The sequence below is a fragment of the Podarcis melisellensis genome (assembly GCF_964234715.1).
Source record: "Podarcis melisellensis genome assembly, chromosome: 10".
Classification (NCBI taxonomy): domain Eukaryota; kingdom Metazoa; phylum Chordata; class Lepidosauria; order Squamata; family Lacertidae; genus Podarcis; species Podarcis melisellensis.
In genome coordinates, this window is record NC_138542.1 from 32,465,005 (window position 1) to 32,492,191 (window position 27,187).

General features: G+C 45.3%; 1 protein-coding gene across 2 annotated transcripts in view; it reads right to left on the reverse strand.

The window, feature by feature from the left end:
* Window positions 1-27,187, reverse strand: part of PTPRR (protein tyrosine phosphatase receptor type R) — a 106,894-nt gene that overhangs the window by 26,826 nt on the left and 52,881 nt on the right. For both annotated transcript variants that reach the window (XM_081928036.1, XM_081928037.1), the window contains exons 3-6: window positions 17,817-17,930; window positions 15,366-15,518; window positions 13,399-13,509; window positions 5,269-5,531 (exon numbers count right to left, since the gene is read on the reverse strand). In XM_081928036.1, coding sequence (XP_081784162.1) covers window positions 5,269-5,531; window positions 13,399-13,509; window positions 15,366-15,518; window positions 17,817-17,930 — 641 coding nt within the window. The remainder of the gene's footprint in view (window positions 1-5,268; window positions 5,532-13,398; window positions 13,510-15,365; window positions 15,519-17,816; window positions 17,931-27,187) is intronic.

Consider the following 27,187-nt stretch of genomic DNA (forward strand, 5'->3'; position numbering starts at 1 on the left):
TAATAATAATTAGCTTATAAATAGCACAAGCAGCGATACTTAAGCCAGCAATTCTGCTCAATTAATTAAATATTAGAAAGGAAGGAATTTATCAGTACCTAAAAGGTATGAGAGCGGAAGAAACACTTGAGGCCCTGCTTTTTCCCCACAGAAGTATTTGAAAAAGTAGATAGCTTGTCACAGGTGAATGGTGGCCTTTTCCAGCCTAGTCTATACCTGCTGAACTGAATGCGCTTAGAGGCTGCACATGCCTGCGCATTAATAGGGCTCCCCACCAGGGCTGGATTTAGGTTGGATGAGGCCCTAAGCTACTGAAGGTAATGGGGCCCTTTATACGTCCAGCTGTCCTTTGTCAACAACAAATTGTCGTTGTTTTTTGTGTTGAATATATGCTATATGGTAATTTATGGACCTAATGGGTATCTAAAGCCATTTGCACATAACAAATAGGTGCCTAGACAACACAAAACACTGTTGCTGTAGGTAGGTTTTATTTTATTTTTTTATCTTATATTTTGGAAATGTACATCCAGGTTGTTTTTTCCCTTTATTTTTTTGCCCCCCCAAAAGAGTGGGGCCCTAAACTATAGCTTGTTTAGCTTATACGTAAATCCAGCACTGCTCCCCACATTGTAACATATAAAGGTAAAGGGACCCCTGACAGTTAGGTCCAGTATAGATTTCCCCAAATTGCAGGGCAATCCTAATAATGGGTTGCAGCCAACTAAGTTCTACTGAGAGTAGATCAATTGAAATTAACAGACCTAAGTTAGTCATGTCCATTAATTCCAATGGGTCCACTAACCTTGGATACAATCCCATGTCTATTCAAAGTCCTACTGAGCAATGAAGCTTACTCCCAGGTAAGTGGGGTTAAGATTGCAGCCTCAGCCATTAAGATCTGTGTTTAAAAAATAAAAACACGTGAAACGTGATAGGATAAACCCATAAATGACACCAGTCTGTGGTATTTAGATAATCTAATTAGAATTACAAGGAAGAGTGCTGCATGTTGCTCTCCTGGGATCAGTAGGCCTAGGTAGGCATTGGGGACGGGGCTGACTTGAGGCCTGCAGCATCTATAGTCACTTTCTCCAGTGTAAGTTGATCTTTGATCCTGAAAAGGTTGCTGTTATGTACTGAGCTGAATAGGATCTAAAATGCAGCAGTCTGATTGGTCCTAGAACAATAGGATTCAGAATGCAGCAGTATGATTGGTCATAGAACAATGCAGCAGTATGACTGGTCCGCAGGAGCCACCCAATCCAGCTCCAGGTGGAAGTGAATCCACAACCTGATTGGCTTACAGGAGAATCCCGGAATTAGCCAATCACATGCAGCCCATTGTGTAAATAATGTATATAAAGCAGATATTGTGGGGAACTTCCATTCCTCCTCACCGCTATGAGCTGAATAAAGAGTATGAAATCCACTCTCGATTCTGAGTATATTTCAGTTGCCCACCTCTTTAACTGCTGTGGCTCTCTCTCTCTCTCTCTCTCCCCCCCCCCCAAGATATATGAACAAGGGTAAGCTAGCTGAGGCCCAGGGAAACAGATGAAGTAAAGGCAAGTCTAAGAAGGGGGAATGACCCCAGTCAATGCTGTATCTTGCTTTGTGCCAGTGTAACGGGCTGCTTCATGATCTGTAGCCAATGGAATCCACAGAGATCAGTTGGTACCACTTAGGAATGGTTGCTGAAGGCATGCATCCTATTATCTGCTCTCTTTTTCACTGTGTAGAGATCAATATTTCCAATGCCAGATTTCTTCTGTGAACACTAGATAATAAAATTATCACTACCCCCAATCAGCCCTGAGTGCTCACTGGAAGGACAGATCCTGAAGCTGAGAACTCCAATCCTTTGGCCACCTCGTGAGAAGAGAAGACTCCCTGGAAAAGACCCTGATGTTGGGAAAGATGGAGGGCCCAAGGAGAAGGGGACGACAGAGGACGAGATGATTGGATAGTGTTCTCGAAGCTACCAGCATGAGTTTTTCCAAACAGCGGGAGGCAGTGGAAGACAGGAGTGCCTGGCGTGCTCTGGTCCATGGGGTGACAAAGAGTCGGACATGACTAAACGACTAAACAGCAGCAAAAACAACACCCCCAAACACATACACATACATGGGGGAAAGAGACCTTCCCCCAGATTGCTACTACCCAGTAACTTCTCTTATGATAGTAATATTAGGCCACACTATAGTGAAAGAGAAATACAAATGGACTACTGAGCTGGTTAAAGCAGAAAGATTGCCACCAGGGGGCACATTCTAATTTCTCGAATAAACTCTTACAAGAATTTGTAACAGATGGAACAGAAGATCCACTGACAATATTATCTTCTTCCGCTAGATGTCACTATCCATCAAGCAACAGCATCATGCCTACACCAAGGAGAACTCTATGGCAAGTTCTCAGCCCACACCATATGCACGTAAATAATACTCCAGAGTGAATTTAGTGAACTCACAAAATATTGCTAATAATCTGGAAGCTTCTAGAAGAACTAATGCCTGGTAGTATAATGAAAGATGTGGCACAATCCTGATTAATTATGTTTTTGCCACTGTACATGGTGCTTCACGGTGGCATTTTGCACAGCATTGAAGCTTCTTAAAAATAGTTGGGCTAATGTGTTGGGACTGTGATTGTCCATCAGATTATATCCACTTGATATTTCCTACTTTCAATTTTTCAGACATCAGTATTTGTCTGGTTGTCTCACACACTGTCTGAGAATGTGAATTTCAGATCAAGATGTTCCTGGTTCAAACTTTAGGTTGGTGATGAATGACAATTCCCATCACACCGACCAGAGAGTCGAAACCATTGATCTCAATGGGGCTTACTTTTGAGTAAACATGTGTAGGACTGCACTGTGAGAAGCCTTAGGCAAGTCGCCATCACCTTAGCCTGCATCTTCAATATGTGGGATGCTAAAACTGTCCTACCTTGAAGAGTTACTATAAGGATAACTTACAATCATCTAAACCCCTGCACCTCATCCATGAGAATTTCACCCCCCCCCCAAAAAAAATCTCTCCTTTTCAATGCTATTTATTTTCTTGTTCACTGATGGGGAATGGTTGAGAGAGATGTTGGGAGGAAACATAGTACACATTTGGCGGGGGACAGACATGCCCTTTTCTCTTCACCACACAGATAGTGTCGCGTATGAGGAAACACTTTCACACGGACACCTGATTTGCTTAGTTCTCTCTGCTGCACCCCACCCAATTCAGGTATGAATTGTTCAACAATGCAGTAGAGATCTGTCTGCTCATATCATATATCCCATATTAGCTAGAATTTTGTACACCTGTTTCAGACTTTGCCAGAGTGCTATTTCATATTGAAGTGTGTTAAGGGGAGCAAAATGTTCTGTAAGGATCAAAAGCCCACCCTAAGCTATATTTTAAGACTGATCTGGGGTGGAGAGGCAGGAAGCAAGGCACTTTGAAGAACACTTTATGTTGTTACTTTTTATGAACATGATAATAACAGCAATGTTTTCAACAAATGTCAAAGTGGCCACCTTTATAAGCAAAACAATTTATGCCTCTAGCATGTATACCTAGGGCATGGGCCTGCTAATAATCCCTCTCCAGCTTGTAAAAATAATGACTTGGCCAGAACTGTAGTTGCTCCAGAGGAAGAAAACCACATGATGTCTGAAAGGGGTGGGGGGAGCGATCTTACTCTGTTCTCTTTAAATAAAATTTGTGTCTATCTGCAGCTCAGTAATCCAGAGAGATTGTGATAGACTACTACATTTATGTGCAGATTTCAAGATCTCAAAAGAACCTTTGGGATCACTAAATACATAATGGTTCTAATCCAACCAAGCAGATCTCCATTTACTAGCTTTTTGGCAGGGAAAGGAGAGGCAGTGGTGATGGGGTACCAAAGCCAGCTTCCCATCTTTCTCCTGATTGATTGGGTCTCTCTCCAAAACAGCTGATTAGTGGAAGCTGGCCACAGAGCCTAGGACTTGCCAATCAGAAGGTCGGCGGTTCGAATCCCCATGACACGGTGAGCTCCTGTTGCTCGGTCCCTGCTCCTGCCAACCTAGTTCTTCGAAAGCACGCCAAAAAGTGCAAGTAGATAAATAGGTACCGCTCTGGCGGGAACATAAATGGCATTTCCGTGCGCTGCTCTGGTTTGCCAGAAGCGGCTTAGTCATGCTGGCCACATGACCTGGAAGCTATATGCCGGCTCCCTCAGCCAATAAAGCGAGATGAGCGCCGCAACCCCAGAGTCAGTCACGACTAGACCTAATGGTCAGGGGTCCCTTTACCTTTACCTTATACATATATCACTTGCTTACGGTTCCCCATCCAGGTACAGATATCCATGCAACCTGGGCATATCTGTAGAATTTCCATTTCCCTCTTGAGAACCAATGGCCTTTCTTCATTGTTGACTATTTTATTGCACAGAGAAACCAGCAGGACTCCTTTATTTGAACAAAAGGGAAGCCCTTTTAAGTATTCAGAACACATCCTGTACACTGTTGCAATTTCTGACATACCTTTGATGAAAATGCATCTATAGGTGAGATGCTATTGTTTAAAAGGAATCTGTTCTTCCTAAACACCAATGCTCTTAAATAACAATATTTTTGAGCACCCACCCACCCTCCCACCTCGCTTCTGTTGCCTGCATGCTCTTTGCATCTTTCTTTGCTCTGCTAGCTGGGCTTAGGCACTTTAGCCAACAAGAGTCACTGCGCAGCATATTGATGATTTACGAAAAGTGCTTGCACTAGAAGGTATGTTTCTAATTGATGGCTTTCCAGCAGATGTGCTGCAACCGAGGCCAGGACATAAACACAGGAAAGCAAAATGATGAAATTAACCACTCAATCCAAAAAGATCACATTGCGGATTCAAAGCATGTTTGTTTCCCTCTTTGGAAGCTTCCAACCTTTTTTCTTTTTTTACCTTTACTGATTCCAAACATTATTTCAATACTTGGCAGTTTAAGTGCAAATTATAATCTCCAAAGTACTCAGAAAATAACTTCCTTTATAGTAGGGGTGGGCAACCTGCATCTTGCTGGAGCACAAGTCCCAGAGCGTTTGGGTAGATGGACAGCATACAAATGGAATGAATGAATAAGCTCCCATCATCTCTGCTCCTGCTTGGCTGGGACTGATGCAAAGAGGAGCACAAGAACATTTGCAGGGCCACATCACTTGTCTCACCTACTTATAACCGCAAAGGGGAACAATGGCAAACTGAATCTGGAGAGGTGTAAGCCTACCTTTCTTGAAGCCCCACTGACTTGATCTTGAAAGGTGATGGGCTGGTTGAAAGGGTGGGCTTGATCTCAGGAGCACATTGCCCTTGTGGATCTACTATGACATTCACAGCTTTAGGAGCCGGTTCGGGCTGGACCATTCTGTTTGCTGCCTTGTACTCAGACGGAGTTCTCTGCAGTGGGATGGATGAAAGGTGTATTTCCTGTTTCTTGTTCTTATCTTGTCTCACCGAAAATTGTATTTTCTCTTTCAGTCGGTACAGGACCTATTGAAAACAGAGAGAAGAGCTGATTTTATCTTAAATTCAGCGGGGGGGGGGGGATAGACAAACTGGATTAAACAAGGCATCAGTCAATGGCAAAGAATGTCAGTGGCAATGTTTTAAAATGAGCATTTTGTGCTACAGATTCTTTTCAAAAGAGGTCACGCCCACATTTAAAGCACATAGTCGTCCCCCCAAGTATCATGGAAACTGTAGTTTGTTTAAAGTGCTAATAAATGTAGCTCTGTGAAGGGTAAACTGCATTTCCCAGGATCCTTTGGGATGAAGCCACGTGTTTAAAATGTGCATGCAATGTGCTTTAAATGTATGGTAGGGATGAGACCAGAATACTCAGCACTTCCTGTAAATAAACTTCAGTTTGTATTGTCTGCAGCTGAGGGAATCATCTTCATGCCAATATCTATCATTTTAGTTGCTTTTTGAAAAGGATAAATGAGATACAGAGGGAAGTAACTGAACCAGAATTATTGCAAAGAAAAGAAACATTGGGGCAGAATGTATAAAACATATCAAAAGATTGATCCTTTCCTTCAAACAGCAATCTTGCACAGTGCCCCATACCTCTCAATGGTGCAATCTTATGCTTGTCTATTCAGTAGTAAGCCCCATTCAGTTCAATGGACCTTACTCCCACACCAGGACCCACAGAATCTATAGATTTATTACAATCTAGGTTCCCATTTAACTCTTAAATACTCCTAGCATACACTTCAAAAAATGTAACCACTCTAATCCATCTAAGGGACATATATACAAAGGATTCTGCACGAATACCCCCCAGCTATGGAGTCAGCAGATTTCAGGCATGTGGAATCTACATTGCTTTTTTTAGTAGTAGAACCTCAAGATTCATCAACCAGAACGGGATGCAAAAAAATAGACATTTTCAATTAAGAATTATTAGCCTCGGATTTTGTTTGGAGTATGAGTACTGCATTATCCTTGCACAGAAAAATCTACTTCTGCTCCCTGCCCCCAACTTCCTTTATTTCATGAGCATAAATGAAAAGGTGGGGGCATTTTTGGTGTTTAGCAGTTGGGAATAATAAACATTTGACGATATACTTCATTACTATTATTTATTATATTTGCTAATTCACTTTAATTGCCCCAAACAACCTGCAACCAACCATAACAAAGCTCTGATGCTACTTTGAACCAGTAGATCCAAAATAATAATAATAATAATAATAATAATAATAATTGTCACGGCCACCCAGGTCTGGTCCCAGCTCACAAGAGACCTCACTCCGTTGCAGCTTATTTACAGGAAAAGTTTATTGAAGATTTCTGCTTCTCATACAGTTCAGCATTGTGGCCGCACGTCTGCCACGTTAGACCGCTGAAGTCCCCTCTGACTCCTCCCCTCTTCCGCACCAACTTAATAGCCTGGCTCTAGACCACCTCTTCCTCTCCTTTCTTTTCCGCAGGGTCTTCCTGCCCCCCTGGGTTCCCTCTCTCCGTGACTCGCCTGAGGCTGAATCCTCTGCCGCCTCTTCCTTCTCCTCCCCTTTGCTTGATTAAGGTAACCCCCTTTTGAGAATCCTCTGACTCGCTGCTCAGACTCGTGGATTCCCTCAGAATTCCGTCATCTTCTTCCTCATCCTTCTGCCCCTCCTCCCACTCGCTCTCCGTCTCCTCTGTCATCTCCTCCTCTCTCCCAGAAACCCTGACATCCATCCCCCCCTCGAAGCCCCCCCTTCCCCCCTCCCGCTCGCCGGGGACCGGTTGTGGAAACTGCGGCTCTTCGGGGGTAGGCTCAGGATACAGGTCGTCTACGTCAATGTTCTCTGCTGGCAGTTCTGTGTAAGTGTATTCGAAGTCGGGTTCTTCCCCCAAATGCTTCTCAGTCTCTGCTTCCATCGCTACTTCCTCCGGTGCTGCCCGCCAAGGACCTATCAGCCACCTCTTACGCCATTCCTCCTCTGGCTGCTCCTCCCACCAATAAGGGGTTTCCGTGTCCACCCCCGAGCACGATCCCCTGGGCGGGCTTGATTCTGGTGTTCTTTCCTCGGGGGAAGAGAAACCCCTGAACGTGCTATCTGACAATGTGGGTGTGAAAAGCCAGTCATCAAAGTACTCAGCTGGCATGGGTCTATGTGGGAAAAGTGCATGGAACTCTTCTTTCAAAAGGGGTTCGTCTAACTCGTAGCCTGGCACCCAACTATTAGCAGCGGCTGGTGTGCCCTCCCTGGCGAGAAAATATTCAACTCCCTCCTCCCCCCATCTCGAGTCCAGTATCTCTGTGACCTCGTTAAGAGGTTCTGGTCTTGGCGATTCCCCCCTCTCAGGCGCCCTCCTACGTGGCTCTGGGGGTGCTCCTGACTCTTGAAACCTGTGTGGGGTTTTGTAGGGAGTGAGCACCGACCTATGAAAGACCGGGTGCACCCTGGAACCTTCCGGAAGGGCTATACGAAAAGCCACCGGATTGATCTTAGCCTCAACTTGATATGGCCCTAGCTGCCTGTGTCCTAACTTCTTCTTGGCCAATGACCTGGCCGGCATCGCGTGGGCTGCTAACCACACCCAGTCCCCAACCTGGATGTCCTCTCCCGCCCTCCTGTGCTTATCGGCCTGCACCTTATACGCCTGTTTTGCCAGCTCCAAATGTCTCCGCAGCTCCTCGTGCACCTCTTGCAACTCCGCTGCAAACTGGTCGGCATCTTGAGGCCCCCCCCCTCCTGGTGCCGCAAATCTCGGGAAGGTTCTGGGATGACGGCCATTGTTCGCGAAGAAAGGCGTCACCCCGGTGGAAGCGTGTTTCGTGTTGTTGTAGGCGAATTCAGCCATCGGCAGATAGTCCACCCACGCCGCAGGTCGCTGGTTGGCGTAGCACCGCAGATACTGCTGCATGATCGCGTTGACCCTCTCCGCTTGACCGTTGGTTTGTGGATGCCTCGCCGATGTCAGGTTGATTTTGACGTGCAAGATGCCCAGAAGCTTTCGCCAGAAAGTGGAAACAAACTGGCGCCCCCTGTCGGACAAGACGGACTGCGGAAGTCCATGCACTCTGAAGACGTGATCGATGAAGAGCTTTGCGGTCTGTTCTGCCGTCGCCACCTTGGCACAAGGGATGAAGTGCGCCATCTTGGTGAACAAGTCCACCACCACTAACACCGCCGTCTTACCTCTGGAGCTGGGCAGGTCTGTAACAAAGTCCAACGCTACCCTCTCCCATGGTTGCTGCGGTGTCTCCAGCGGTTCTAGCAATCCCGCCTGCTTCTGGTGCACTGGTTTGGACCTCTGGCAGATATCACACCTGGCGACGTAGTCCGCCACCTCTCCTCTCATCTGGGGCCACCAAAAGTCTCTAGCCACCAACTCCATCGTCTTTTCTTTGCCGAAATGGCCTGCACTAGGGGCGTCATGCAACTGTTGCAGAACCTTGGCTCGAAGATCGTCGGTGGGCACGTAAAGGGCACCCTTACGAGTCAAAAGTCCATCTTGTAATTGAAACTCATCGTTGTGTCGCGACCCTCCGCGTAGCTCCTCCATCTTAGACTGTGCAAACTGATCCCTTTGCAACGCGCGTCGCACCGCGTCCAGGTCGACTGCGATGGTAGCGCACGTCCACGCCTGCGGTGCGAAAATGTGCTTTGCTGCGATTGGAGCTGCTTCCTCCAAGTATTGCGGCTTTCGGGACAGCGCGTCTGCAATAACATTGGAGTCTCCTGGGATGTATTCTATTTTGAAGTCGAAGTCCGCAAAGAACTCCGCCCAGCGCATGTGTCGCTGGGTCTGCAACTTAGCCGTCCGCCAATACTCTAAGTTCTTGTGATCCGTGCGGACCTGCACCGTGTGCTTGGCTCCTATTAAGAAGTGTCGCCACGCTTTGAAAGCTGCATGAATAGCCAACAACTCCCTGTCCCATATGGTATAATTGCGCTCCGTCTTGCTGAGCTTCCGGGAGTAGAACGCACCCGGTCGCCAGTTGCCTTGTGAATCCTCTTGCAAAAGAACGGCCCCAACCGCTCTATCCGACGCATCGGTCTCTACCCGCATGGGTCTGCCGGGATTCACGTGGAGCAGCTGCTCTTCGGAGGCGAAAAGACCCTTAAGCGTCCGGAAGGACCGCTCCGCTTGTTCGGTCCAGACGAACTTCTTCTTCTTGGAACTGAGGGTGTCAGTGATCGCCGCCGTCGCGTTCGCAAAACCTTTAATAAACTTGCGGTAAAAATTGGCAAAGCCGATGAACCTCTGGACCTCTTTCCGATTTCGAGGGCTTTTCCAGTCCAACAGCGCTTGAACCTTAGCCCTGTCCATGGCCAGTCCCTCGTCGGACAACTTGTAGCCAAGGAAATCAACCTCTCTGACATCAAACTGGCACTTTTCCAACTTGGCGTACAGCCTGTGTTCCTTCAGCCTCTGCAGGACCTCCCTCACGTCCTTATCGTGATCCTCCGGCGATTCCGAGAAAATCAGGATATCGTCGAGAAAGCAGACACACTTTTTGTAGAGGAGACCTGCTAGCACGTGGTGCATAAATGCTTGAAAAACGTGGCTGCCATTTTGGAGGCCGAAAGGCATGACTCTGTATTCGTATGTGCCCAGAGGGGTGAACATGGCGGTCTTCCACTCATCTCCTTTCCGGATGCGGATGAGATTGTAAGCTCCACGTAGGTCCAGCTTGGTGAAAATCTTGCCCCTCCTGACGGTCGCTAAAAGGTCGTCAATCTTGGGCATGGGGAAAGCTTTGGGCTTAGTCAAGCTGTTGATGAACCTGTAATCCACTATAAGCCTTTTTTGGGGCGTGTCCTTCTTCTTCACAAAGAAAACAGGGCTGCCTCCCGCTGCTTTAGATTCCTGGATGAAACCGCGCTTGAGGTTATGGTCTATGAACTCCCGAAGCTCTTGCATTTCGTCCTCCGACATGGAGTACAGCTTGGCAGCAGGCAATTGCGCCCCTGGCACTAAATCAATCGCGCAGTCGTAAGGTCTATGAGGCGGCAACTTGTCAGCTTCCTTCTCACAGAAAACCTCCAAGAAGTCCTGGTACTTGTGAGGCACTGTTTGCACCATACCCAGATGCAATGGCTGCTCAGCTTCTCCTCCCTGATCGGTCTGAAAGCAATGCTGAGCACAATACGATGAACAAAAGTTGATCCGCCTCTGGTACCACGCAACCGCGGGACTGTGCCTCTCCAGCCAACTCATGCCTAACACGATGGGTGTGTCCGATAAGTGGGTGACATTGAAACTAATAAGCTCTCGATGGTTGCCAATCTGCATCATCATGGGAGGGGTTTGCTGCACCACTTGCCCCCCCAGCAACTTCCTGCCGTCCACCGTGACCACGTTCAGAGGCGTCGTTGCAGGCAGGAGCGCCATGTTGTGCTGCTTAACGAACTGCAGTCCCATGAAGTCGGCGTTGCTTCCCGAATCGATCGTTATTGGAACCTCGAGGAGTCTCCCATCAGGCAACTGGAGTGTTGCTGTGAGCAGAACTGCCGGTTTGGGAGGCAAAGGGTCCACGCTCTGCAGTGATGCTGGGGGCTTGTCTACAGATCCGCCTGGCTGAGCCCCAGTAGCTCTGCTTCCAGCCAGGCACTGTCGTTTCCCTGAAGCTGCTCCCCTGGTTGCACCTCTGCTGTTACAGTTGCCAGCGCTGCAGTGTGCTTCTGGAGCCTCTGGGGGCACTCTTTCGCCATATGGTGCGCACTGTCACAGATGTAACACTTCCTGGTTCCTCTAGGAGGCTTCGCTTTGGCTGCACCAGGGACAGGGCTCTGGGATGGCTTCTGAGCCCTAGCACCACCAATCTCCATTGGCTCCTCTCTGTCCTTCCCCATTGGCGAGGGGTGCGCACGGCTGAAGTCCCTGTGCCCAAAAGGGAGAGTCCTTGCTTGCGCACGCGCTTGGGGCCCGTCCTCCTCATGCCACGGACGCCCCTCATGTCGAATTCCAAGAGCTAAAGCCCGTTGCACCACGTCTTCTAGGGTCTGGGGTCTGTCCCCCCTAGCGATCTCATCCTTGATGGGGGGGCTCAATCCCTCCCAAAAAAGATCTCTGACCGGTTTACTGTCCTTTGGCCAATCTAAGGCGGTGAGCAATGCAAAAAATTTAGAGTGGTATTGGCGCACAGTCGCTTTCCCCTGCCTCAGCCCGTGCATTTGACGGCGCGCAATGTCCACATCCACAGAGGATTGAAAACAAGAATCCATCGCTTTGATGAACGCAGTTGAATCGCGACGGGCCGGTCCATCTTCGCGCCACAAATTGCGTAGCCAAGCCCTGGCCTCCCCATGCAGGTGCGAAACAATGAACCCCACTCTCTCCTCCTCATCTTTAAAATCGTGACGGAGTAAGTGCAGTGCATATACAACGTCCGCTCTGAAATTGGGATAGTCTTGCAAGTTGCCATTAAAATGCGGAACTAGGGCACCCCCCCTCCGTCCAAGCGCAATGCCCTCCGCTCTGGATCCTGGGGCCCCCGCCTTGTCCGCGCGCTCCCACCTTGCCTGCAAATCCTGGCACGTCTTCTCCAAGTCGTCTTTCTGCTTCTGCGAAGCAATGACTGCCGATGTGAGAGCGGTAACCTGATTCCGCAATGCAACCAGCTGCTCCTCAGCGCTCATGGCTGCTCCCGTTCGTGAGCTTCGCAAAAAAAAATTTTTGCTTTCAGAGAGGGGACTTACTGTCACGGCCACCCAGGTCTGGTCCCAGCTCACAAGAGACCTCACTCCGTTGCAGCTTATTTACAGGAAAAGTTTATTGAAGATTTCTGCTTCTCATACAGTTCAGCATTGTGGCCGCACGTCTGCCACGTTAGACCGCTGAAGTCCCCTCTGACTCCTCCCCTCTTCCGCACCAACTTAATAGCCTGGCTCTAGACCACCTCTTCCTCTCCTTTCTTTTCCGCAGGGTCTTCCTGCCCCCCTGGGTTCCCTCTCTCCGTGACTCGCCTGAGGCTGAATCCTCTGCCGCCTCTTCCTTCTCCTCCCCTTTGCTTGATTAAGGTAACCCCCTTTTGAGAATCCTCTGACTCGCTGCTCAGACTCGTGGATTCCCTCAGAATTCCGTCATCTTCTTCCTCATCCTTCTGCCCCTCCTCCCACTCGCTCTCCGTCTCCTCTGTCATCTCCTCCTCTCTCCCAGAAACCCTGACAATAATAATACTTATACCCCACCCATCTGGCCGGGCCTCCCCAGCCACTCTGGGCCGCTTCCAACAAAATATTAAAAACACAGTAAAACATCAAACATCAAAAACTTCCCTTCAAAGGGCTCCTAATCTACCCTCTGCCCTCTCCCCCCCTCCAAGCTGAATGAAGAATGGTCTATGCAAAGCGTGCTGCATACATAGGGTGGTGTTCAGCACGTCCTAGTCAGAGTAGAGCCTTTGAATCTAATTAACAACTAACTTCAATAGCTCTACTCTGAGTGGGAAAATATCACCCATGGTTTCTCTCCACCAGTCGAGCTGCATAGCCTTCATCTGTGAAGCCCTCTCCAAAAAGGAGTAAGTACACACAAATCAGCTGTTTAGTAGAAGGACCGATGGGCTGGATGTCATCTGTTCTACTCTTTCTCCCCATAGAGAAGAACGCTTACTGATTTTTGAGGAGGGCTCCTCTGGCTGTAAGTAAGCACACGTGCTTTGAGTTGGGCTCTACCCCTTACAAAATAAATGTGAGGCATAAGCCGTTTTTGAGTCAGCTGCAGAAAAGCTTTAGTCGTTCCAGATGCAAACACCCAGCTTACATCAAGTCTGGCTGTGCATAATTTTTTATTGCTTTTTGTTAGTGGTTTAAAGACTGGACTGCATTATGTAAATACTTCTGGCACAAATCTGCCGGTTGGGCTTTTGAGACAAGCATGAGCTAAAGAAAATGTAAAGAAACAGACTTACCATCAGACATGTCACAATGATAACAAAGATGCTCAGAAATATGATGACAGCATAAAATCCTTCTTTGCTCCAGAGTTTACCCGATTCGTGCTTGCCTTGCAAGACGTTTTTCTTTGATTTTATAAAAACACAAAAGCAAAACAAAATGTAATTACACTGTTCTGGTTGCACACTTGAGAGCCCTTGTCAGGTAGATATGAAGGTTTTTTTTTTAAAAAAACCTTTGCTGTGTTTTTCTATAATATAAAATGCTTGGATGAATCAGTTCCAATCACACTTATAACAAATACGATACAAAAACCACCCTAACCTGTCTAAGAAGGAGACTTTATACCTTCCTTAGTGAGCACTGGAAAAGTCTTTCTACCCATGAATCGAACTGTGTCAAGTTATATAGCCAAGTCTAATTCCTTCTTGGAAATCACCAGGTTCAGCAGGTGAGAAGGTAACTGGAATTGCTTAAACTTTCGGTCGACTTGTTTTGTATCTCCGCCCACAACTCCTTCAATAGCTATATAAGGCAACCTTAATCTGTGAACCATATAGAGAACTGAAAGCAGGTGCAAATGAAATCTTAGGAGGCAGCTGATAAGCAAAGAAAGATAAGTTATAAAAATCCTGACTTAGTCTGCATCTAACCCAACTTTTATATTATGCTGCTTCACAAGGCACTCAGTTTTCAGTAGTCAAGGCTCTTCTCTGTTGATATATCCTCAAATGGAGTGGAACTAAATTTTTGCTCAAGCTAAATTGCATTTTTCAATAGCAGTGTATGCATGCATATTTGGGTAGTCAAAACGATGTACACTTTGTTTCAAATAAGCTAAAATTTTAATCACAAGCCTTGAGAATCTCATGTCAAAACAAAACAGCTAAGCTTTAAGGTGTCACAAAGTTCTGTGTTAATGTTTTGATTACCTTCTGGCTGAGCCTTTGGTCTTTCCCCCATAATACGTACATCAGAAGGCCCTTTCTTGCATTTGGTACCTGTGGTTACCAAACACGCCAAGAACATGTGTGGGGCTGCTACCACTCCTTAATGCTGCTATGTGCCTCAACCACACACCATGACATGCAATGAACATCAGTTTGAAGGAGGCTGGTTAATGACAGCTATGTGTCAGCTGGGGGAAGTGGCCAATGAGCAGTTTCAAGCAGCAGGGCTCGCTTCTCACTGACCTTTTCATAGGTGGTGATGGAAAAGAAATTTGATTCAGATTGCCTTTAAATGCAAACTTGCCTCATTCTCATTTGCTGAAACAATACGTAGCCAACCTTCACAATTTTCTGAATTTTGCAATGCAGTTTGCAAGTCAAGTAATGTACAGAACAAAATGCACATGCTAGGGTAATGTATGCATATAAATGCATATATTAATGAAAATAATCCACAAAAATGCATTACAGTGGTACCTTGGTTCCCAAATGGCTTAGTTGATGAACAAATCGGCTCCCAAACACAGCAAACCCGGAACTAAGGGTCGGTTTGTGAACATCCGTTTCGGCTGTCAACATTGTTTCCGGGGCCAATCAGCCAATCAGAAGCCGTGCCCTGGTTTTCAAATGTTTGGGAAGTCAAATGGACTTTCAGAATGGATTGAGTTTGAAAACCAAGGTGCCACTGTATATTACAAAACTGCTTTGCAAAAATGTGTATGTTGGGAGAAATTTGCAGCAACGAATTTTCATGAGGACTTTTTAAAAAATTGCAAACTGATGTGAAAATGTGAAAAACCAAACTTCAGACTGAAAAAGTTAGACGCTGAGAACTGAAATTGACATATCTGTCATCACTGCCTAATGGATAGGAAACATCTGACTAAGGCTAGAATCTAGGCATGACTAGGAGCACATTTATCTGCTATGCACTATATCACTACCTTTTGAAATGGTAGTGCTTAATAAGAGCACACTTGAGATGCGTGTTGAATAATGAGATGCAGCATGATATACTCATGATTGCTTACCTCTGGAGAGACTTCGGTAATTCCAAACTGGGATAAACTGTGGTGTAGCACATTGATATTAAGAGATCTCAATACTTCTTCAGATGGTAGTGTCTCAGAAACGCCTTTTCTGTTTACTGGTGATACAAAGAGCTCAACACAGTTCTTCTTGCCCTAGCAGAATTGGAGAACATAAATATGAGCAGGATACGGACCTCTAAAAAAAATCTCTACTAATAACAAAACATGGTATGATTCTATGATTTGCTCTTCTTACAAGTGTTCATGAGAGACCAGAGCTGGGTGAATTCCCCTCAGTTCAAATCAGAATTATTGGATTAAGTAGAATATCTACCAAACTGAGTCCAGTTGCTATTTAGAACATCCAAATGGCACTTCAGATGTTTTAAATTTCCTCTTCCTTATGCTGTGCTTAAAAGTGATGTTACAGTCAGTTATGTGGATGCAAATGTTTAGGAGTGAGGTGCAAGCCATCAGTGTGAAGATTAAACCCCCAAGGGCTGAATATAGAGGGTTTGAAATTCATGGATTAAATTTGGTGATTCACATCCTTTCCTGATAATAGCTACATATTTACAGTTTTCTAATGTGTGATGTTACCCTTAAGCAAATAATCCGAATCTGAATTCACACCATCAGAAAGATGCTACATCATACATTTGGACAACTTCAACTTCATTTAGTTTGCTCCAGCAAATTCTGACTGCCATGAAAACAGATGTTTCATCTCCCTCATAGGGGCACACATGACATGCTGTCAACCAACCACAAGTAAGTCCAGCCAGCTACAGGGACACGAACTCTCAAAGGCCAACGTAGAAAGTGGAAAACTGATCTAGACATAATTGTTGTAAAGTTAATAAATATAAAGGTGAAGGAAGCTCTCACATTCCAAGTGACATTTCTTCAGAGTCAGAATTGGGATTGGGTTTTGCCAAATTCAGCCATGGCTGCTCCTCAGGCCTTGTATGAGCTGTGCGCATCCATCTTGTGGTGCTAAGAGGAGCATGTTGACTGTGTCTTATAATCCACACAACTAAATTTGGTTTTAAAATGAATCGTCCCTGATTGAGGTGATATACAGCGTGTTGTACATGTGGAACACAATATAATGTCTATCACTGCTAACCTATTTCAAAATCTCCCCATCGGACCAGTTTCACCCGGTAAGTTCTGCAGAAGCAAACTGGTTAAGAATGAATGCAAAAATAATCAGAACTTTGTATATGCACTTTGAATATGTTGTGTATAACATTATATAGGGCAGGGCTGGAAAACTCCCTTTCAGCCCAAGGGCCACATTTTTAACTCCTGAGGGTCACTTGCCAATGGTGGGTGAGGCCATAGGCAAAGGCAGCCAGAGCAATTAACACTGATTTTTATTTTTGTATGGTAGGCTAGTTTCTACACATACTCTTACATCCCTCTCTATCCTTCATTCAGACAAGCAAGAGACGTTATCAGAGTTGCAGGACACATTCCAGCCAGGTGACACTTCTGAGGGCTAGATGGAGAGTTCTGGAGGGCCATATCCAGCCCCTGGACCTGAGGCTCCCCACACCTCATATATAGAGAAAAGAAGCTCAGAAATGACCCTGCATGATCCTCCTTAAATTGGTGGGTAGATGTTCTCTTCTCAAAAATCTGGAGCAAACTGCTCATTCATAATTTGATCATTGTTTTGCTAGATGTCTGCCACATGCCTGCTAACTACACAAGGAACCAGGATGGAATCAACTGAAGAGCTGTAGCTCAGTGGTGGATTATATGCCTTTATGTAAACAAAGGCCGGGTTCAACCCCTGGCCATATTTAAGAGAAAGTCTCCTCTTTGAAAACATGGAAAGTGTCACCATTCAGCGGTGACAAAAACTGAACTAGGTGGGCCAGTGGTTTCACTAGAATTTGGCAGATTCTTATGAGCATTGGTGGGATACTTTTCCAGCCCAAATAGGAATTTGCCCAGGGGGAAGGTGTTGGGTGTGGTACTTCTCAATGCCATCATAGCCTCTCTGGGCACGGTGTCACTGAACCCATCCCTGGAAGATTTGCTACGTCCTACGGTAGACCTTGCACATAACCCGTTCAACATATCCAATGGCAGTTCAAGATGCAAATTAAAGCTAGCTGGTTGGCCATGACAAATGTGATCATGTGACTTGACCTTCTGATTCTACAGTGGTCAGGTTCTGGGGTAATTTTGGTGCTCAAGACAATATTAGAGGAAAAAACTGTCTGTTTTCACACTCATGCAACCATGGTGGTATATACAAACTGGGACTGTCTGGAGAAGAATGAGCTATATGAAAGAGCTTCAGTGGCCATCAGAAGTCACCCTTGCAGTCAGCAGCTACGGGAAATCTTTTCACTGTTTAAAACTGTGCTGGGTTTTTATTCCCAGGACATGAAAACTAAGAAATGCAAATTGTCACACAAAATGCTCACCACTTACAATGAGTCTGTTGATGTGCACTTGCTGTGGCAGCAGTCCTAAAGCAGCAGCTACTCCTTGGCGGAAAATCCGAAGCAATGTGATATTCAGCTTGTTTACATCCATTTGCAGAGTCTGCAAAACAAACCCCAAACAGACAAATGCTAATCTTGCTCGGCATACACAGTTCCCTGCTAATGAATGACTTTGGTGAATTGTGCAAATGGTTTTTCCCAGGACGACGACAAAGCTGCACTGGCTCTACCCGGAGGCAGAGGAGTTTAGGAGGGTCATGAAATTGCAGCAAATTGTTTAGTTATTTAATTTGTTAACATGAAGGATGTTGCGGGGGGTTTCTGTTCAGGTGACCAAATACATGACGGTCCTGCAGTCCATTGTGCCTTGACCAGAGGAGGAGGCACCATTTGCTGTCCTGCCCACAATTAGCAAAACATGGCCCTGAAATCTGTGAAGCCAATGTGTGTTTTAAATCATGAACAAGGGGGGCTGTTGTCATTTTTCAGGATGGACAGATTCCATTGTGTTGAAGGCTGCTAATTAAAGTGTGTAACATCTCGTCTTCTCCCGACTTTCAGTTCAAGGTGAGGTCACGGAACGTTAGAAGGCTTCTTTGGCTGCAATCTTAAAAGCTTTACTCAGGAGTAAATCCCCCACAAGTCAATCAGAGCAAAAGCAGCAGGGTAGTAACCCTCGCATTACATAAAATAAGCAAAGGTTTGTTTTTGATTACCATTTCACTTCCGAGGCATAAAGCAACCGAGTACAAAATTTGATGGCTTTACATGCTTGTTTCCTGAGCTGTGGTCATTATGCTGAACATCCTTTTTACTGCCACTTCCCACCTTCCTGAACTGAGCCCTGATATGCTGAGCATGTTCTCTGGATGATCCTTGACGCCAATGAAGCCTTGCTGGCTGCTCATTCACCAGCTTCGACTATTCCCATCAGCTACTAGTCTAAATGGCTCTCTAGAAAGAATCACTTGTTTTCTTAGGACTATAATGCACCCTTCTTGTCGTACAAGAACTCATCCTACTTTGTAAAACGTGCAACAGATTACATCCCCCTAATCCAGCTGATCTTAATCAGGGCACATGCCGTAAGTCACCTGACACACATCATGCTCTCTTTTTGTCTGGAACAATCAGGCCTTGCCACGTGGAACCAGGCCTTCGCATGGGAAGTCAGAAGTGTCTACCCCCTGGTATAGAGTCTTGTAACTGAGCTTAAGTTGGTGAAACAGCTGCAGAAGGGAGAGGGCTGCAGCTTGTAGGAATCTGGTTGTCTCTGCTACATTTTTGCATTTTGAATCTGCTTGTAGTTATTATAGTCCCCATATGTTTCAGTTTATAGTTGTGTTCAAGAATATAGCTTATCTAATTATTCTCTGCACTGCTCTAAAACATATAATTTTTTAATAACTTTTTTGCAGTTGATTTGTGATATTTTGGGGACATCGTAAACTGCTTAAGAGTTTTCCTTTGAAATGCAAAGTGGTATATAAATTACCTAAATAAAATAATGACCTAAATAACAACAATGCAAACTGCCCTTTACATCTAGGGTATTCATGGAATAGAAAAGCAGATCACGGGCACCGAGTTCACTCTGATTTATTTATTTTTTTATGTCTCCAAAGTATTGCAGACACTTTTAATTCAACAGAGGAAGTGTTGAACTGTCCAGAGTCAGCTGACACTAATTAATCATATTATTCCTTGCTGATCTGTACTGTTTATCATTTACGGCACTTGTTCCCTAAGGGGAATACAGTTTTGAATGTGTGGTACGTGTTGTCAGCCGTGACTTTGTATGCCTAAAGGAGCGGAAGGTAAGTCACCTTGGAGGGAACACGTTCCCAATGCAATCTATTAATCTAGCTACTGCAACTGTTAGCAACAGTTTCCAGGTTGCTGTGCTTCAGGCTATAAATGCAGTGGTGTTATACTGTCAAGAGGGGCCTGGAAAGGTGGAGTTAAAAACAAAGAGGAACCCGTCAAGGTAAAAATCAGTGGCATCATGGAATCTGGCTGGAGTTTCTATAGAAAGGACAGGAGGGCAATTAGGTGATCTGAGAAAAGGAGGGAATGCACCATCCAAACTACAAGGCATATCTCTTATATGCAGGGGCATACCTAGAGGTTAGAGGCACGGGTGGCTCTGTGGTCTAAATCACTGAGCCTCTTGGGCTTGCCGATCAGAAGGTCAGCGGTTCAAATCCCTGCAACAGGGTGAGCTCCCATTGTTCTGTCCCAACTCCTGCCTACCTAGCAGTTCGAAAGCACACAAGTGCAAGTAGATAAATAGATACCGCTGTGCCAGGAATGTAAACTGCGTTTCCATGTGCTCTGGTTTCTGTCACAGTGTTCCGTTGCGCCAGAAGTGGTTTAGTCATGCTGGCCACATGAGCCAGAAAGCTGTCTGTGGACAAACGCCGGCTCCCTTGACCTGAAAGCGAGATGAGCACAGCAACCCCATAGTCACCTTTGACTGGGCTTAACCATCCAGGGGTCCTTTATCTTTTACCTTTCTACCTAGAGGTTGGTCAGGGAGGCCTCTGCCAAGGATGGAGACCCAGGGAGGGCACAAAAAGTGTTCCTCTCCACTCTGGCTCCAAGTGCACGCACAGACAGATGGACTGAAGGAATTGGAGGAGGAGGAAGAGGAGGAGGAGGGGAGTTGTAGCTGAGCAGGCCTGATCCCGGTGGCTGTGGAAGAAGTCACTGGCAGAGCACAAAAGGTGCTCCTTGCCAAGGATGCAAGGGATGGGAGGAATGCTGATATATCTCCTTGCTAAGGGTACAAGGGAGCCTAAATACTTTCTATGAAAGTTTATGGAAGCAATCTCAGTTGGTCTAGCATAACAGGGGACTCCACCGACCAGGTGAATTAGAAAGAATAGGGAGGTTCCCCACTTCAGACTTGGCCCTCCAACTCAAGCAGGATGACAGGGATAGTGGTGAATGTGTTGTGTTTGTGCATGCTTTGCATGCTTGTCCCTGCTCACGTGTAGGATTTTGAGGTAAAGTGGCCAGACTGTTGTATCGTCTCCTAACATTGCTCCTCCACAAGGGGATAATTATGGAATGAGGGAGATCTCCCCTCCCCGCTGCCAGGAGCTCTAACACAATTCAAACAAGGAACTGCTCCTTAAAAATGGCGCTTATGGGAAAGTCTCCCAGCCATGCCCTCTGTTCAGCCATGAGATAAGGACAATGGACAATGGACAACAACAGCAGGGCAGCCACTGGCTGAGCAGAGTCAAGCAGCCAAGGAGACAGAGGTGCCTGTGGCCTGCCTTCATCCGCCACTGCCTCAGAGAATAAGCAGCTCCGCCTAGCTGGCTACTACCACCACTTCCTATGGTGGGTGTCTGGCAGCAAGCAGCAGGTGTGTTGCAGGCAAGCAGTGGCAGAAGCACCCTCAGGAACCTCTGCCTGAGGCAACTGCTCCACCCTGCCTCACAGACAACCCGGCCCTGGTGGCTCTCATAGCTGTTGATAAAGAAGAATTCCAATACATAAAGACAGACGTTTCCCTTACCTGAATAAAAGCCTTCGCTTCCTTTTTTTTGAAAATGGCCATTTTGACAAGCTAACCCCTTTATCCTTTCAGGCTTTGGCATTCTAGGCTAAGTCACAGAGGAGGGAAGAAAATATCCCAGAGATGTTTTCTTTAGCTACAGCTTGATTTCAATACTTATGCCCAACTCTGCCTTGAAAAGTTTGCTCGGATCCCGCCATCGTTTGATTTGACATTTCCTTCTGGGAGTGGAAACTAATTGAGCACAAAGTGGTGGGAAGCTGCTTGAAAGAACAGTCTGAGATATATTTCAAAGCCTGCTTTTAAAAGTTTCCACTCTTGCCGGGCGATTTTGGTTTCTCTTTTAAGCAACATGGAGTAATTGGCAAGCGTGGTCTCCCATAGAAGCAGATTGCTTATGATAAAGAGAAACATGAAGGGCATTGAGCCCAATTGTACGTTTAGGCTGCCATTCTTCGCATGCCGCATGTGTAGGTATTAGGAGTACTTTACAAACACTGTGAAATCTCGCTTCGACTTCTGAAAGATGCCTGCAGTCCTCAGAATAATGTCATCTTACAAGCGTGTTTAGCGCAGTAGCGTCTATTTAGATCACTCTAATTCCCCCACCCCAACAAATTATTTGAGTATTAAAATATGAGGCAACTATTGCTGCCGCTGCATTTATAAGCCTCAGCTCAATAACCCAAGGGATGCAGATGAACTTAATGCACCCATCCAGAGCCCCTCTGCTCCTGCATTGCTTCTCCTTTTGTGCAAAACGCTGAACAAGGCAAGAAGCCAAAGTTTCCCATAGCTCTGAGGGATGACGAAACCAGGAACTATAGCAAATGGCTTCCAAGCAATTCAGGGTCTGGAATCCAGCTTTAGATCATGCCTTCGTGTTCCAGTTTGTTTGGAAGCCATTAACCATAGCTTCCCAGTTTGGGTATCAACAAGGAACTGCAGCTTCCTGGCTTCCTTTGTCACTCACGCGAACGGGGAAATGAAGTAGCTGCACATGGGCATTTAATCATAGAACTGTAGAGATGGGAGAGACTCTGAGGGTCATCTAGTTCAACTGCCTGCTGGCTCAGTTAATATTCTAATGGGAAGCTACTAATTTGCACTTTCCAAAACAAAAACAATATAAAAAGCAAGTATGGTGCTTGAGTAACATCTACTCACATATATGGAGCAACTTCTCGGAGAATAAGGCTATCAATGGCTAATGATGATGATGATAATTTATTTATACCCCGCCCACCTAGCTGGGTTTCCCCAGCCACTCTAGGCGGCTCCCAACAGAATATTAAAAATGCGATAAAACATCAAATATTAAAAACTTCCCTAAACAGGGCTGCCTCCAGATATCTTCTAAAAGTCAGATAGTTGTTTATTTCCTTGACATTTGATAGAAAGGTGTTCAATAGGGCGGGCACCACTACTGAGAAGGCTCTCTTTGCCTGGTTCTCTGTAGCTTCACTTCTCACAGTGAGGGAACCGCCAGAAGGCCCTTGGAGCTTTACCTCAGTGCTTTAGCTCAACAATGGGGGTGGAGGCTACTAGCCACAATGCCTATGTTCTACCTTCGTCAACACAGTCAGTGTGCCTCGGAATGCCATTGGCTAGGAATCACAAGTGCTGCTGCACTCAGGGCCTGCTTTGGGGCTTCCTGCATACACCTGGTTGGCCACTCTGAGAGCAGGAGGCTGGACTAAATGGGTCTTTGGCCCAATCCAGCTGGTTCTTCTGACTGCTGTCACGACACATGCAAGAACCCCCACTAAAATCAAAGGAGGCTTTCAGCAACCTCCGCTACCCAGAGATGGTGGATGGACCCTGATGGCTCACAAACCCCAGGGTTTTATTTGGAACTTGAAATCCGCATTTCAGTGTTTCAAGGAATGACCTTGAAAGCATTGTCTTCTGCTCCGTGAAAATAGCAAAGCAACAGTATCCATTTCTGTTTAAAACAGTTCTGAGCAGAAAGCAGATGGGATGCTTCCTTCCATGTAGCACTAAAGAGCGTAAACAGAGCCAAGGCATTATTCATTCATTATGGTTTGCTGGCGCCGGTAGGCACACTCCCCATGCCAGTCTGGAATCGGGCTGGTCTGTACACTGACAGAGAAACTTAGATATTAAGGTGGCTATTGCAGAACCCCCAAAGAAGTGGGGTTCAGTGTCCACCATGTCTTTGGCATAACCTTCGTAGGTCTCAAGGTGAATGAGGTTTTAACTGGTGGCCCAGAACCCACCAGGGTTGGCATCACTTAAACATAGAGGGCATGGCACAGTTGGCATGTTAGTACTGAGAACCCGCTCTCGAATGCTTCCACATGGCAGATGCTTGGCAAATGTGGGCAACCCAGCTCGATTGGAACATCTGGGCTAGGTATAGGAGCAGGTATTCCACATAGAGCTTGACAGGTCCAAACAAGTACCTTGGACTTGGCTTGGACACTGCAAACTGGCAGCCACTGCAGCTTGTTCAGAATGAGTGTAATACGTTCTTGGCAAGCTGTCCTGGTGAACTTGTTGCAGTTTCCAAATGAATCCCAAAGGTGGTTCCATATAGAGTGCATTGCAATAACCCAGCTTGGAGGCTATATAGGGCATCTCTTTCCAGGATTGGAAATCCTGCTCTTGCAGGATTCCTAACCACAGGGAGAGGAGGGATGTTTGCCTATGCATGTATCTTTATGTCTCTAAGGGAGTCCCAGCCTCACTCAAGCTGCCTACCTTTCAGATAGGACACCCAGACATGATCACACCCAGAAGCTCTACAAGAGTCAGAAGTGTATATTTTGACACAAATTAATGAAATTAAAAATGGCTCTGTAAATCACGGTCTTAACTTTTAACAACAACAACAACCCAGTTTGAAAGTTCAATTTCATGCAACACTTTAAAAAACGTCAGGAAAGAAATTCAAATTCAAGACTGCTGTCGCCACCATTTACTTTGGTGAACCTCCTTCCTCTTTCAACATAATGAATCACAGACCAGGCTAAACTTTATATTAGGCTTAGAGGCTGGAAGCCATGTGCAAACATGAGCTAATTAACTTCCTTCTAGTTGGGGTTGTTTACCTTGTACTTTGCCCCTCCGTTTGCCTTGTTTCATGAACTCTACAGATAAGACAGTGAATGGAAAAGCAGGCACTTCATTTAGCGGAGAGGAAGTGTTGCTTTTGGAGTTGCTGAATGCCTCTATTTTTCTTTCTGGGTACATTTGACAGGTGGCCTTTCTCTGTCTCCTTGGTTATCCTCAAGAAAGGTACCCAAACACCTGCTTTGCTTCAGAGGTAATAGGTTGAGCCCAATGCTGTACAAGCAGAGTTTCACTCACACAACAGAACTTCCATTTTCTCTCCTCCCCCTGCGTAGCCCCAAAATATATGCTCTGGAGGGTCCCCCTCCAACCATCCAGAGCATATTTTGAGGGCTGGAGGGGACAGAAGAGAAAATGAAAGCTCCATTGCGTATGCGAAAATTGTGCACACTGACCAATATTTCCATTTCCTCTTTTGCAGGCTCTGAAGGAAGATGAGAGGCTGCCAATCCATGCTGGCAGTCCTGCTGTGACTGGCACATCACATTTACCACAGATTTGTCAAATAGCAATTCATTACCCAAACTACCATGGATTTTTTCCCCCTCATCCCTTAAAAAAAACTTCCCACAAATTTTCAAGCAGAGCTAGGATTGTGTGGAATTTTCATTAAAGTGAAAAGTGCCATTCCAAGAGATTGAAAGCAGTCTGAGGGAGCAAAGTCTGAAAGGAATTCCAAACAAAATCCCTTATCTTCTGTTTTATGTGCTGTGGCTTTGGTTTGGAACTATATTTCCACTTAGGAACTAACTCATTTCCTGGTTTTTGAACTCACTTATCTGGTCTTCCAAATTACCTCACGATACATGCATGAGAACATAGTGTAGAAAACCTACAGTAACACAAGTCGGTTGGTGAATAATGGAGATTGTATGTATATGCCATCATTCTATTATTTGGTGGCATTACACTGCTTTGCCAGCCATGGAAATAGAATGTCTGGCTGGAGTGAGGGTGGCTGAAAACAACAACAAATTATGGACCCCTTCAGGTTATCTGTTTATTGAGATTTCATCCTGATCTGCTTGCAGAAAGCATTTGCTGAGGTTAGGCTATGTCTAGTCTTAATTGAGCATTGGTGCTAAATAGGGTGGTTATATGACTATGAGTATTCAAGCCGATTTGCTTGTGGCTATTTAGACATCTTCCCAATTTGACCATCTCATTCTTTTCAGTGCATTTCCCTATTACTTTTCTAACTGCAAAAACTCCACCCCATCTTGTCACCTCTCCCAGAGTGGCACCCGGGGAGACCCCCCCCTCCGCCCCCCCTACGTCTCTGTATACAGTGTCAGGATTTCAGCAGGAAGTTATGGGACATGCTCTGATTGGCGACAAAGCAGTATGTGCTCCGCAAAACTTTTGCAGGCCCAAACAGTATTGAAAGCTGCCTTGATGAAATCTTTATGAGTGCACACAAAACACATATGGAGGAGTGATCTCCCCTTCCTTGCTAATTTATAAACAATAATTTATAATTTATAGACAATACCAAGACAAAGACATGTAAAGCAACAAGTGTTTTGTTTGTAGACTTTTAAACTACCAATGGTTGGAGGGGTGTTCGAACGTTGGATGGATTTGCCCCTCTGTGAAACAATTTCCAAACAGAATATTAAACCCTACTTCGTTTTGTTTGAATACATTAAATTAAGCATTCGACAAGTTTCTCAGCACAATACTTTGGAATTCCCCAGATGCTAAGGATATTAGATTATCCCTGAAAATACGGCATGCCATTGCAGAAGATGGTCATTAGAGGTAGGATAATGAATTACAGGGAATGGGGGATCATTTTATTTCAGACCATTTTAAATATATATTAATATTTTTTTTTTCATTTATATGTCAAATTAGCCTTTCTCAGTAACAACATTTAATTCTATTGAGGTATGGAAAAAGTAGTTATCTATACTGTAAAGGGTAAATGGGAAACATTCTGTGTCACTCCAATTTGCTCAATAGCCTTACTGAAATCCTGGAGCCACATATAAGAAAAATGCTTTAGTCAAGCTACAAATGACAGCATGTGCTTGCTTTACATGTTTTTAAAGGTATTTTTATTTTTATTTTTTAATTGCACTGCTTTTATGCTCATGTTTATTTTTAACTGTATTGTTTGCCACCCTAGCCTTCTTTGAGATAAAGATTTACTAAAATAAATAATACATTTTTGGGGGTGCAAACAGGAGCAGCAGCGTAAATTAAATCATTTAACATATTATGGAACACATATGCTCAGAGAGACACAGACTGAAAATTGCATCCAAATCCAAATCAAAATGCAGCATTCAAATGCAGAGTCTGCCTACTTCTGAGAGTTGAAGAAAATGCTTTCCCCACTTTTGAGTGAAACCGTTTTTGAACTATAGGATTTATTTGAATGAAACAATAGCAAGGCTATGAAGGAAACTAGGATCTAACAGCTTATTGAAAACAACTTGATGAGTATTTTGTAGGGCACTCAGGGGTGAGATGAAATGGCTGGGGAGGGGGCTACACCAGAGCCACTGTACTACCCATAACTGAACCAGGTAAAGTGAAAGTAAAATTTCACACCCCCACAGATTAATTTTCTTTCCTGTTATTAACACCAAACTCTAAACCACAGCTGATTCGAAGAGAACATTAAAGTGGAAAAACAATTATGCTCTTATTAAATTAGATACCTAAGAACGGGAAAATAGCACCTTTTAATCATTTGTGGTCATTTATCATCCTGGTGGCTAAAA